Source organism: Sinocyclocheilus anshuiensis, unplaced genomic scaffold (assembly GCF_001515605.1).
Source record: "Sinocyclocheilus anshuiensis isolate Anshui unplaced genomic scaffold, SAMN03320099.WGS_v1.1 scaffold38, whole genome shotgun sequence".
NCBI lineage: Eukaryota > Metazoa > Chordata > Actinopteri > Cypriniformes > Cyprinidae > Sinocyclocheilus > Sinocyclocheilus anshuiensis.
The window spans coordinates 3,160,706-3,175,700 of NW_015544213.1; the positions used below are offsets into that span (position 1 = coordinate 3,160,706).

General features: G+C 34.5%; 1 protein-coding gene across 1 annotated transcript in view; it reads left to right on the top strand.

The window, feature by feature from the left end:
* The first annotated feature begins 928 nt into the window (after positions 1 to 928).
* The window catches only part of LOC107697090 (protein lin-28 homolog A-like), a 22,013-nt gene continuing 7,946 nt past the window's right edge, over positions 929 to 14,995 (top strand). The window contains exons 1-2 of the mRNA XM_016497732.1: positions 929 to 1,013; positions 3,468 to 3,634. Of these exons, the coding sequence (XP_016353218.1) occupies positions 929 to 1,013; positions 3,468 to 3,634 (252 nt within the window). The remainder of the gene's footprint in view (positions 1,014 to 3,467; positions 3,635 to 14,995) is intronic.

The following is a 14,995-nucleotide window of genomic DNA, read 5'->3' on the forward strand; positions in this document are numbered from 1 at the left end:
GTTCAGTGTGTTTTAAAATTCTGTTAAGTGAAATGCACTTTAAATATCCAGCTTATGAATGAACATGTCAATTGGTGAACTGTTTTGCATTTCAATAGCACCTATTTGCATTGTCCTGATTTAAAAGATCATTTCACATGTGGAAAACATTTCTTTGGTGTTGGATTATGAGTTTGGATTTGAAGAATTAATGTCTAAACTGCTCTGACAGATAGAAAAAGTTTGGTTTGTTTCTTTAAAAAGAAAACAAGAGATCCTCCAAACGTTACATTTTAAAAGTTTCAACTCTTGCTAATTAAAAAAAAAAAGTGTAACTCTTACTAAGTGGGTTATGAACAATTCAGGATTGAAACAATTTAACTGAACACGTGCGATTTAAATGCTGTGCAATATTTTGCTTTAGACTGTATTACTGTTTAATCTCCTTTAGTTTACATATCATTTGAATTACATAAGTATGGATTTAATGAGAGCTTAAAATTAAACCAACACGTGCATGACTGTTATATATAGGTAATTGCTATGTCTGAATTTTAGGAAAGTTTGTAGAGTGTTGTTATTCAGTCCAGCATTAAACTCAACAGGTCAAAATCAGTTAACAGTTTTGTGTAATATTCATCGGAAATAAAAATGATAAGTTTGAATAACCTGCTGATGATTTAAGCCTCGCTTTTATTTTCTAAACTCTACAATCACAAGCGGTTTTTTTTACCACCACAAATCAATATTCTTCAGTGCTGTTGATTTAAATAACTTTTCTAACTTGAGGACCTGTTTTGCGTTTACGGTAGACATAAAACACAGAGCAACTTCTTTATTTATCTGTCTGTCCTGGAACTTATTCGATGCTTGCGAACTTTAACGGGATCAAACGGGGACATTTAGGGTGTGTCCGTGACCTCGTGGGGCGTGTTTCCCATTCCGTTTTATGAATGGTGGATGTGAAGCCCTCGTGCAGGAAATGAGAAACTCCATAACATCTGACACCGGGGACCAGATCCGTGACCTGCGCCGTAATGGCACGACCACCATCCATCTCTTCCACACACACACACACACACACACACACACACACACACACACACACACACAGAGCCTCTCCGACAGCAGAACTGGTGCAGTGGGGTGGGTGGATTGGGGGCAGGGGTGAATTCCGGAGGGTGGTCTGCATGGATGGGTGGGTGGGGGTGGGTGAAAATGGGCGGAGCGTAGGAGCAGTGGGGGTAGTTTTCGATTCGCTCCACCAACGTGTTTTTCCTCTGGCTCAAAGACAGAGAAAAACATCCTCTGCCAAGGCATCAGGTTTGATCATGAGGTTGTCAGAAACGTTTACTGAACGAATTTCTTGTAGAAACGAAAACATTACGTTGTTATTACAGGAGAAAATTATTTCAGTTGTCAGTTTCAGCTTATTTTCCATTTCAACTGGTTGGTTTAATGCACATTTGAATACAGTTTTTTGTGAACAGATCACTCAGATACAATTCAAAAGAACACAATAAGCACAGAAACAGAAAGAGAAAGTAACATTGCATTTCATCCTGTTCCATACTTTCATTTTTAGAACATTCCATTATATGGGTTCAATGTTTACCATGCTTTATCACTTTATATACTGGAAAAAGTGGGGTGATTTGCTAGTTGTTTTGGAATAAATGCTCTCTTTTCACGAATCAACAAATCATGTATTTTGAAAGCTAAATATATTTATACTGTTGCAATACACTTATTTTATGTTTTTATGTTTGTTCTGTCTAGACGTGCATTGATGTAGATATCCTTATGTATATATCTTCAAGTGCGCAAAGCTCATGTAACCCAGAAAAAAAATCCATGGAGGACTTGGTCAATAAGGTCTTCTTATTCTGATTCAGTCTCACTGACGTTTGTGCTGCAGCAAACAACAAATGCAAACTGCAGTGCGCTTCAACAAACGATAATTTGATGATCTCATTTCTCCCAAACTATAATACGGAATGTTTTGGAAACGCTTAAACAAAAGCAGAAAGACATCAGCAACAGCAGAACAACAAAAACATTTTTAGTGGATTTTAAAAGATACCAAATGCGTGCAGAAGAAACATTTTCGTCTTTTTGGTTAATGGCATAAAGGTATAACTTTAAAACAAATTTATATAATAGGCAAACGATTGTTAATCTACAGTTTAATGGAACAGTAAAACCAACTAACCTCTGTATAAAGAGGTACATTCTGGAAAACTTTTGTGTAGCATTTCGCTGCGACAAGTGTTATACAAGTATTTACTTTCTAAGACTATAAAGTATAATGACTGTGGTTACCAGCGGTTGGAATTTGGTTACATAACGCATCATTAAATTGTTACATATAAATGAAAAAAAAAAAAAAAAAACTAAAATGCTGGACTTTTTATGGCCCCTCGAATGACTTACAAAACCGATTTTAGACGTCATAAAACGCGTTAAAAAACTGAACCTGTACAGACGGAGATGCTTTTACGTGACGCCGCAGCAGTAGAGCTGAAGTCCAGCCCGGCTCCGAGTCCGCTCCCTCTCCCGGGCTCACGGAGCAGTCACGTGTGCAGCGCTGCGAGCGAATGAGAAACGGAGAGCGGGAGAGAGAGAGAGAGCGAATGTGCGAGGGAGGGAAAGAGAGAGGGGATAGGAGATGTTAAAAGAGACATGACAAAATATCCAAAAAGGAGACGCACGCCGTACCATGCGCGCTAAATTTGTGCCCGCTGGAAATCGGGATGTCGTATCGACGGTGACACGCATCACCCCATTTCACGGAGGAAACGATTTCGCCGGAACTTTGGAACGGAGGATCCGCGGGGAAACATGGCCGAAGGTTACGATGCTTTTTTTTTTTTTTAAACATCTCTTTTCACGTTCAGACGGGAACGCGTGTTGTCCGCCGTGCTTTGTTTACGTTGTTTGTAGCCTACATGTGATGAAGAGCCCCGGTTGAGTTGGGTAGTTGGGGGTGGGAGGGGCGGGTAACGTGTGCACACCTGCCCCACGCCAGGCGGTTCACATAGCCTACGGTAGGCGACTACAAGAAGTTACATAGTATACTAACTGGGCACATTGAGCAATCGCAATGCACTGCGCCTTCTCATCTGAAGTGTAGCTCTACTTTTAATTGAGTTTCTCCAGTTTCCCCGAGGGTGGGTTGTAGACAATGATGTAAGAATATAAGGTTAAGGGACCAAAATGTAAAAGTTTGAGTTTGTCGCTGAAAACCCCATATATTGATTGATTATAAAGAGAAGGGGGTGTCTGTGGTGGTTAGGGCCCTGGTTGTAGACACATCGTTGCACTAAACGCCTGTTGTTGAGTAGAATTGGGGGATTTCCCTCAGAAACGCTGCCTACACAGACCTACGGTCATTTGTGTACACCGAGAACAAAGTATAGGCTACATTTCATGAACGTACACAACCAGGAGCACACCACATCATAGGCTTTTCTCCCTTTACCGCACAGGGCCGCGCGGAGGTGGCGGGTTGGACCCCGCCAGAACTCCGCCGCAGATTCTGGCTGGCTCGGGTTACTGCAAGTGGTTTAATGTCCGCATGGGGTTTGGATTTATATCGATGACCAGCAGCGAGGGGAAGCCAGTGGACCCTCCACTAGACGTGTTCGTTCACCAAGTAAGTCCAACAATGCCTGTGCTGGGTTTCAGCCGTTCAGCTCCTGACTCTTTTTTCACGTTATCTGTCGCATCTCATTGACATCAGCAGCAGATGTGTTCGAGGAAAGCAGAAGTAAACATGCGCTTGTGTTTGTTTTCATCCCGTCACTCTAAGAACGCCAAAAACGCATATTTACTCTCCATTGATATCATCACTCGAACGCCGTTTTAGTAGTAAACAGAGGTATTTAGGACGCAGCTCTTACAGGAACCTGAAAAGACTTAATTAGGAAGAGAAAAGCTAGACAAGCCCATGACATTTGCGTTTATTCGCCTCATGCTCGCAGGAACATGTCTGATAAACCTGCCAACATTTCGGAAGATGTCACACGGAGCACACGATGCTCAGACTGCGTTCACAACCAGACTTTTGAAGAACGGCAAGCGATTTCGGTGTGAACTGTTGTACTGAACATCATGTGCTCTCGTGTTTACATGGGTGTAGTTTAGCCCCCCTTTCACAATATTTATTCGTCTTCTTCTCATGGACATTCAGACCTAAATCAATGCAGACACATGCACTAAACCGGAGATTATCTCCTTTCATCATTTTCCATGCTTTCCACGGCAACTTCAAATAGCATACGCAGATTTATAGAACAAAAGCAGAGGTTTCTTCTGAATTGTATTAGCACTCGAGCTCACCACACTTGTTTGCTGTCAGTTTTGCTGCTTTGTTACATTGTGTTTTTGTAATCTGTTGGTGATCATATATGTCTACTGCTGGATGTTAATGAGATGTTAAAATGATTCCTGGGACTTAAAAGTTCCATTGTTACAAAACACATCTGCATAATCATTTAATTGAATAACACAACAGCTAGTTTGCACAGGAAACATGTTCTGATTTTTTCTCTATCTATCTATCTATCTATCTATCTATCTATCTATCTATCTATCTATCTATCTATCTATCTCATATTTTTTAAAGAATTTAAAACCATGTAAATGTATTGAGTTATTGATCACAGTAGTGCATTATTTTCTTGAATTCAACAATGCTTTAATAATCTTTTATTATGTGTTTAACTAAATTACTATTGCTCAACAATTTTCAAGTAAAAGATTTTGCTTTATGTATTCATCTTGTGATTACTGTTTTAATGGATGTATTAGACACATTGTTTTTGTTTAAAAAAATAGAATTGTGTTGCATTATAGTTTACAATTTGTGAATTAGTACAGTTAAGGAATTTGATGAGCATTAAAATATGCATTCTAAATATATACAGAATTAATTAAAATGATTTAAAACAGCCAGACATTGTTATCTGCAAGATTTTTTGAGGTGAGTTTAATTAATTTTTCATTTAAATTTCAAGCTTGTGTGGACATGTTTTTTTTTTTTTGGTGCATGAACCTCTTGTGCTAGTAGCCCCTAAACCTGAGTGCATTCTGGGAAATGCAGCTCTCAAAAAAGACAAACAGCAGCCAGAGATACAGTCAGAATGCCACTGAGTTTAATGACATATTTATAGCTATTGTAATATATATATAAAATAATTAAGGCAAATGGTTAGAAATGAGCAGGTTGAAATCAAATGAAATCTCCACATCTGTAGTTGTAAATTCAGGTTAAACATACTGTCTTTATGTTAAATCTTGATGACATAGGTTAAGCATGGAACATTTCCTACCTTGTATGCATTTGAGTAGTTATTGTAAGAACGTCTTGTACTACTGATAAAACGGTTCTTCTAATAAGCATGAAGTAAACAATTGTACCGAATGCATTTGGAAAAGGAAGCCTGCTTTTTCCTCATAGCTCAAGCATGGGAAAGTGAGTCGTGTTTGTCATCTGGAAGAGCCGTTTGGTTTATTTTTGTGTGCAGTCAATCCTGTGTTTCCTTTTACTGTATATGAAAATCCTGAAACCAGCAAACACACTGTGGCTCCTAACACATATATCAATATCTAGATATCATTAGAATTTGCACTAATATCTTTTACTTGTACATTTACTTTTGTACATTCTTTTCACAACGGTGTTTTTACTTATCCAAGTAAACAAATTATTAGCTAATAATCTCAAAATGCTTAAATATCGCCTGATATATTAGTCTATCACAAGTTAGCCGGAGTATTCACTGATTGCAGCATTATTCATTTGCTTAATTATTTGTATGTTTTGACCGCTCAAGCTAATTTTAGCATCATGCACACACAGGTCATGATGTTGATGCTGGCTTGTGTGTGTCTGTGCGTGTTAGACAGACTAATGGCACAAGCAGCTGAAATCCATAATGTCTCTGATAAAGATTTGCATTTCGTTGCTATGCAGAGGTTTATTTGGGTTCTTTGTGTCTGAATGCTGCACGTACATGTGCCTTCATGCTACATTGAAAATGAAAAAACCGCAGGGTGTGTTTGTGTGTTGTTTAGGATGCGCAGCCGTTGTGGAGTGTGTGTGTGATAAGCAGAGTGTGTACAGCTGATTATTCCCTCGGTGTGTCTAAACCTGATATTATGTATAGAAACAGAATGTTTCATTTGGCAGTTGGTCAAAAAAACGCCACATTTCTTACAAACAAGAATGAACTGTGTGGTTTAGCACAATACATGTATGCATTTGCAGACGCTTTTATCCAGATTGTTATTGTTTTTTGTTTTTTTTTACCATTTTATTCAACCATGGGAATTGAACCCATGACCTGAGCGTAGCTATGCTTTGCTGTTTGCGTAATGTCTGCCTAAAAAAATGTATTGCTGTCTTTCCCCTTTATGAACATTTTTCAGCCAATTTTTCTTGATATATATATATATATATATATATATATATATATATATATGTATATATATATATTAGTTAGTTACGATACATTATTATAGCTATGAGGTTGTAATTGTAAAAGTAGCTATGAAATAAAAATTGTATGAATGAAATCAGCATTACCTATGTGTATGTAATCAGCATTATTTTATTAGTATTCATTTGAAATCTCTTGTTGTCTTAACAGCTGATTGAAATATTTTATTAAATCAGATATGTTGTTTGAAAATAATTATAACAGTTTCTATATAGAATTTTGCTTTTTCTATTCATGACAGCCAAAATTATATCGTATCAAGGAAGTAATATGAATGATTTGAGATGAAGTAGGTTATTATTGTTTTTCAACTGGCACCAATTCCAACACTCTGACTTTAATGTTTAATTTCATCTTTAAAATTTGTTATATATTAAATTTGATGAAGCCGTCTTTCTCAGTGCAAGTATATTAATTGTCCTTTTACTAATGGTGCATAATATGTTTCTTAAACCAAAAGATACCAAATGATGGTTACACTTTACTTTGAAGCACTTGTGTATAATGCATTATAAAGGTATTCATATTATTATGCATTACTTTTTAAAGTTAAAATGCATATAATAGTTGCATATTTCTTGTTGCATCTGAAATTGGGTGTTTGTCATGTGTTCTAATCCATTGTACTTTCTAAAGGTGTAACAATGAATAGTATTATAACTGTGGTTAGATTTATCACAAAATGCATTATAAGGTGCTTTGCAAGGCATAATTAATGCATTAAAATACTTTTATAATGCATTATATATAAAGGCTTTAAGTAAAGTGTTACCGTTGTTACATTAGCCTCCCTTAATACAACCAGTACATCAATACAGTATCCTGTAGTCATTGAAACACACCAGTGTTTCTCCTGTGTTTCAGATCTCCTACAAATCCATGAGCTTTTTGTGTCAATCCAGGACAGGAAAGTGTGTGAATAAGAAGAAAAGAGAATGCATGTGTGTGTGTGTTTTTGTTTGTAAGTGTAAAGAGGATTTCAGTGTGTGTGTGTGATCGCGATACATATTGATATTGAATTATTGTCCAGCCCTAGCTCATCCTGTGCACCATCGATTTGTTTTTAACTGCTGATGCCAATACTGATATCTAGAGTGTCGGATGAAATATATGATAGCAGATGAGATGCACAGTTTCTAAAATTGACTTACACAATAAAAAATGCAAGTGAAAAATGTTTATTACCTGTCGACAAGACTGTTGGTAAATTTTTAAACGGATTTAAGAAGAAACTAATAATTAAACGTCTTTAAATCAAGCAAGCTGACAAGTATCTCATATATGTTATATATGTGAGTGTAAAATCTTTGATCTAAGACTTATAATTCAGGTTTACAATCACAGGATTATCATACCTGATGGATGCATGCATTTATGCTCATTCCTGTTATGCAGAACGTTTGTGCTCTAACATAAAAAGTGAATACACACGTGTTGTCATTTAAGGAAGTGTTTATATGCTTTAAACTAATTATAACTTCATTTACACAATAGCAACAGTAACGATTGTGTGCATGAGTGTGTCAGTTGAAGTTAATTTTGTATATATATATTTTTTATAGTATCATACTGTAATTTCATCAATGAAGACAAAATGTTTTAGTGTGATACAAAGCAACTAGTCAAATCCCTTAATACTTTTTTCATCTTGCTGGTTTTGTAAGTTAAAGGGATTTTACAAAAGGCTAACAGGATAGAAAGTGACATTGAAGACTCAGGTAAAACAATAAATTAATTACTAATTAAAACAATATTCTTAAGTAAAACATGAAATTTTGTTTGAAATATTTTGATTAAAGTTAATACTTTAAAGTTAATAAAAATAAACACTTGGTAATATTCTTTTTTGTTTCAATGTTGTTAATTATTATGTTAGAAGAGAATAACACACTACAAAATGTAATATCTGCTTAAGGTCTATTTAAAAATCAATGTACTCCCAATTTAATATTAATAATAATATTGTATTTGTACGCATAGTAATAAATGTATGTGTGTATATATATATATATATATATATATATATAATATTTATATTCCCTGTTCTGATAGTAGTTGTGACAAAACAGAAACATGATTTTATCTTTAAAATGAGGTTTATACTGGGTTTAATATTTTATCTAGTATGCTAAGAGACATAATGAGGACATGAAAGTACTGTATAACAGAAATGACCCAGAACATGTTATGAATATAGTTCATTATCTGCCTTAAATTCTTTCTCATTAGCTGCTGATGTCATTTCATCCTCTGCTGTTATTTCTTATCATCTTACTTTTTATAGATTCTCTGTTTTCATCTAAATGTTACCAGACAGTTCTGCTTTCTCCCTTATTGTATTTAATATTCTTTTTCACTCTCTCTTTACCCGGTTTTGTTCACTTTCATTTCTTTTCTTTTCTTCCAGAGCTCGATCTCTTCTACATCCTGCACTTTTATTCTCTATTTCTCCGTTCGTTCAGTTCTTCATTTCTTCATCTCAACACAAGCTGCAGGTCACATGACTTCCTCCTTCAGCTCTGCCCATATATGGAGTGAGTGTGTGGGTGGAGCCAGCTGCTGATCTGACACAAACAAACACTCACTTTCCAAGAGTTCACTCATAGCTTTTTGTAGTACTGAAATCTAATGACTGTAATAATTGTTTTGTTTAGGATTTTTATTGAATTTTTTTCTTATTGGTAGCACTTTAGAATAGGGAACACACATAAGAGTTTTCCTCTAATAAACTCCTAATTTGCTGCTTATTTATAGTTAGTAAGGTAGTTGTTAAGTTTAGGTATTGGGTCGGGTTAAAGGGCCGATCTGGTTTCGTGGTTAAAGTTAACCTTTTCGACATGTTTCCGTGTTGTCCTTGCTCAGCAAAAGCATGGACGCGATGTTGTCTGGGGGTTTGGCAAAGGAGAGTGGGACGGTGGGCGGTGCTTGGGGTGGTGACTGAAGGCAGTGACTGTGTAGTTCTGACATCAACTTTTTACAGAAGTCACGACGGTTCGTGAAAAATAGCTAGAACTTTAAGCAGGCTGTGTGCATTTTACTGTGGACTGACTGTTTTGAAACTTATATGGTAGTTAAATAGCCCCTAGACCTCAGTAATCGTGAAAAAAGCCAGGAAATTTCGGTTTTGACAATATGGGACCTTTAAGGGATCTAGAACACGGTCATACAGAAAAAGGCATTAATATGTGCCTATAAGTACTAATAAACAGCCAATATGCTAGTAATATGCATGCTAATAAGCAACTTGTTAATAGTGAGAATTAGACCTTAAAATAAAGTGTTACCCTTTTATTTTGTATTTTTTATTTAATACAATTTTTAATAATCTAATTTAATAATTTTATTAATGCTTGGCTCTCACTGGTTGAATTGGCTCTTGAATGAAATTTAAAAAAAAAGTTCTGTATTTTATTATTTTGTTAGTTTAATTTTAGGACTTGATTTGTGATCTCGTAAACTCATTAAATTAAGTGTCTTTTATAAGAAAACATCTGCCAAGAGCACAAATGTTAAATGTAACAGACTGGTGTGTTTAGAATTGTTTAAAATCTCAAGTCAAATGGTTTGGACAGATAAGAAAAAGGCAACATAAACCAGATACCAAAATCTATGAGTTCTTTAACTTTTTAGAGAGCTTTTTATGTTTGCTTTTCAAAAAAATAAGCAAACATTCAGCGAAAGGCAGTAAGCTACATTGGTGTGTTTTATTATAATGAATAAATGCATAAAAAGTAAAACAAATCCTGACAATCATAAACTGTAGTTTTGATTCTGTTTTTATTTATTTTCTGTGCATATCTGTTTTATTTTTAAGCTTCATCGTAATCCAAAAAGACACAAACATAAAATCAACGTGAATATTTAAATGGTCTTTTTGAGATTGAATTGTTTCTGTTCTAGTCAAATGTTTTTTTTCTTATAGATTTTAATTCTGTACGTTCATACACATTTTTTAACAATATAATCATCCTCAAAGGCATTTTTAAAATAAATGTAGTTCTATCAGACGTAACTCGACCATGTGCCCTTTATACACACACACACACACACACACACACACACACACACACAGAGCGCACATCACACACACACACACACACACACACACACACACACACACACACACACACACACACACACACACACACACACACACACACACACACACACACACACACACACACACCTTTATACACACACACACACACACACACACAGAGCTCATATCCGGCTGCTATCAGGAGTGTGTCGAGTGATGTAGTGTGTGTCAGCAGATCAAGTACTGCGTGTGCGTCTTGTAGTCAGTGCAGAAGTGTGTTGTTAATTTAACTCGGGGAAACTGGATGCCTGTGTGTGTGTGTGTGTGTGTGTGTTTGAAGGGGGTTGGGCAGAGATCAAAGGTCACAGTGAAGGATGAAAACATGTGGAGGAGGGGTGATGTGCGATACGTCCGGCCCTTTGGTGGCGCTCTCCATATTTCTCACTCCTGCTTTCTGTCTTCCGTCTCTTGTGTTTCTGCTTTTTTTGTGACACACATCTTCTCCTGTGCTCATGGATTAGATTTCTTAATTGTGCTTTATTGGATGAATTCAGACATCAGAGATGTGTCTGCTGCTGCCTGATCTTCCTGTTTGCAGTGCTTCTCTCTGAACTTTGACCTGGAAATATAAGCACACACTTAGATTAGAAATCAAAAAGAAATTGTCACTCAGAAATTACTAGTAAATCTCACAATTAATTACAAACAACAAAGTTACACATTGAATTACACATGCAGTTTTAAAGTAGAAAGACTAAAGACTATTCTCTTGCAAAACTGTGTTTTTACAACTTTTAATCAGTTCACTAATTATTAATTTTATGTGGTATTTACAACTTTTTTTGTGTAGTCATAAAAATTAAATATCCTAAAATCTTTACTTAGCAATTTCAGTTTAATCACATTTCAGAACAGAGCACTGGTTAGCCTATATTATAGAATAATTTTAATAAAAGGTTTATTTACAATATTTATTCAAATATTTATAAGTGGAAAGTGTTTACATTTTTTTTTCACACTACAGATCCAGATAGATAGAAAGAAAAATATAGATAGAAAGAAAGAAAGAAAAAAGATAGATAGATAGAAAGAAAAAAGATAGATAGAAAGGATGAATGAAAGAAACAAAAAGAAAAAAAGAGATAGAAAGAGAAAGAAAAGATAGATGAACAATCAGTAACACTGGATTAAAACCTGACAAATTTTTATTCTATGATTTGATCATGTTAATATATTAATATTTAATTGCATTAATAGACAAAATTAACATATGTATTAATAGGTAATTAATACAAAACAAAATGTTATAGGTAATGTATAATAATATTAATGACTGATTCACAGATTTTGCTTCATTATTACTAACAGCTAGAAATATTTGTTTATTTAAATCATATGTACTTCTTTCATTTATTTGTGTGTGTGTGTGTGTGTGTGTGTGTGTGTGTGTGTGTGTTTTTACCAAGATCTAATCCTGTTAACTGAAGTGTTTTTTGCTATTTAGATTGATATTTCAATAGAAAACAAACATCTAATATAGTTGCGTGGGAAGGGTTTTGCTCCTGACTTTTCGCATAAATGCACTTCTCTCTCATGATATGGATTTTTAATTTCTCCCCTTCGTAAGTGTTAAATCAGAATGCTTTTGTGCCTGTTATGTCAATTAAGAGAAATGAAATGCATTAATTTCCCACACGGCTGAATTAAACGTAATGCCGTGGCAAAAACGAATCAGTGAGAGCTGATGTACAGAAACAAATGTTGAGCTGAAGACACTGGAAATGTCATTCATCAGTCCAGATGTGAATTCAGTGCTGGTATTTAGACATTCATCTTTCCAAAAAGTCAAATGAAACAGAGATGTGAACCTGAGCGTGTGGCGGTGCTGATCTATTGACTTGTTTTCTCTAAACGTGATGTTTCTTGAGGAACGTAAATGATGAGAATACATGACAGCTGCGCTTTGCCTCTTGCATTTGATTCATGCATTACGTTACTGCTGTTTTAATTACATGAATAATTGAAATGTAAATCATATGATCATGTAGCACTGCCTTAGTGACAATACCATAGAGAGAGTTTTCTAGCTGCGAGAATAAGCAGCTGTTTGTATTCTTTGGAAAGCTCACAATGTACTTGTGAAAAATTGATTTATTTATTAAATCACAAACAAATATAACAAATACATATTCAGTATTTGTTGTGTTTTTTGGCGTAATCATAAACTAGATCTTATCTGTGATCTGTGTGTTTTGTAGAATTAATTGTAGTATATTTGAACAATAAATTCATCACAGTAAATCAGCTGTAATGTGTGATGAAACAATTTGATAAAATGTGATAAAACGACTAAATTGTTCAAATCAATGCGAAATTGATTTAATTAAATTTCACTGAAATGAACTGACTTTATTGCTTTTATAATTTCGGATCTTTTCCCAGGGTCAGTGCTTTGCATTTATAATGCCAGAAAATCGTATTAATTGAAGGATGGATTTAAATTAAACTAATAAACACATTGGTCACAATTGTGTTGACTGTGAATAATAAATTTGATTAATTGCTTTTGATGGTCCTCATTCTGCAGAATGATGAAATGTAAATGAACACCGGTGAATTCTTCTTAAAGGCTTTTCTGGCGTTGTGCTTGCTTTGTCTAGAGGATTTTTGAATTCATTTTCACTGATTAAAAACTATGATTCACATTTAGTAAAAATAGTATTTTACTGTAAAAGACTATTTAAGTCATCATTTTTGCAAGTATTTGCAACCGTATTTGCTACACAGCATCTTTGTATGAAAGTGGACGCAGTTCTCCCGAATTATGAGATTAACCAGGTAGAAGCTGTAAAAAAATAGCACAGTTATCATATATTGTGCTTTTTATTTCGATTTTGTTGAATTGTCTTTTATTAAAGTATTTACTTTTGCAGTATTAACTTTTACATGTAATAAAATCGAATTAAAAAGTTAAACAGGTGATGAATTAGATTCTGTCACGTGGCAGTCAACTGAACAGAACAGTTATTGCAGTTATGTGTCATTTAGTTTAATCGTTCTTTGCTATTTTTTTTATATTTTTAGTATTCTGACATACTCTGGCAAGTGGTTTAGTCACTACAAATATTTAAATAGGAAAAAATATTTTTCAAAATTGTGCATTTTATGCAAGAAACATGATCAAATGTGTTTTTAAAGATTGCTTTCATAATGCAGGTGCATATTGAGAGCTCAGTAGTTCTGATCGATATTGACATTGATATTGATCAGTGATTCTGACAGATCGGTTGATAGTTTTTTTGTTTTTTACAGTACTTAGAAAATCTCTCTCTTGAACCATTCTCCCTTATGGATTATTATATGACATGAAATTAAAATGTATGGATCTGTAGGTATGACTGACCCGTTTGATGTCTATAAATATTTGTATAAGCTATTTCCATATTTTTTTTATATTTAAATTTTTGGTTCCTATAATCAAATGTGTTTTTGATTTCAGTGAGGTAAAATTGTGCATTTTATGCAAGACCAAATGTGATTTTAAACATTGCTTTTGTAATGCATGTTATTTCTAGTAGGCTAAATCTTTCTCTTGAACATCTATAATATCTTTCTCTCCCTGATAAACATGAAATGTTCAAGATTTGATGGATCTTTCTGTAGATATGATCAATCTGTTTGATGTCTATAAATATTTTAGAATCATAGGCCTATAATTTTTTTTTTACATTTTATAATTTGGCTCCTAAAGGTTAAACTAGGAGCCAAATGTATTAGATTCTGTCATGCAGCAGTTATAAAGACAGTTACATTAATATTTGGTGATTAAACAAAATAAATGTACTTTAGTTGCTTTTTGCCGCGAGCTGGTTGAAAATCGATTCAAATATGTGATGATTCAAATCGGTTGAGATGCTAAACAAATCACAATTCAGTTAGGGGTAGGAGTTTAAATGAATGCATGTCTGAGGGGAACTTACTGTCTTTCGATGGTATTTTTTCTTTTTCTCTTGCCTCTGAATAATACATATTAAAGTTCATAAGTGCAGCGCTGCTTTGTTTACAGCGGAAACCAAGGAAACGCTTTAAGCGCCACCTGCTGGCAGAGAGTGAATCTGCGTCTCATTCAGCTCGTCTGCTGTTTCTGTTTCATGCAGATATTTTTTATGTATAGTTTCACAAAACTGAAGTCAAACCATTCTGATTTTGCTTCAAATTTCGAAATTATTCAATTTAATTTAGATTAAAAACTGCTCATGTTGCATGTATGCAGCATCTTTGTTTGGATCATGATTAAAATGCAGTGGTTGCCTCTAAGTCTTTGTCTGTGCTCTTTCCATTTAAAATTAGTTTGTTTATATGAAGAGATTTCTTTTATTTGTTTTATTTATTTGATTTGGGGCTCGTTTTAAAATTTCAATTTAGTTTTGTTATTTACATTTACATTATATTTAAATTTTGTCATTTAGCAGAC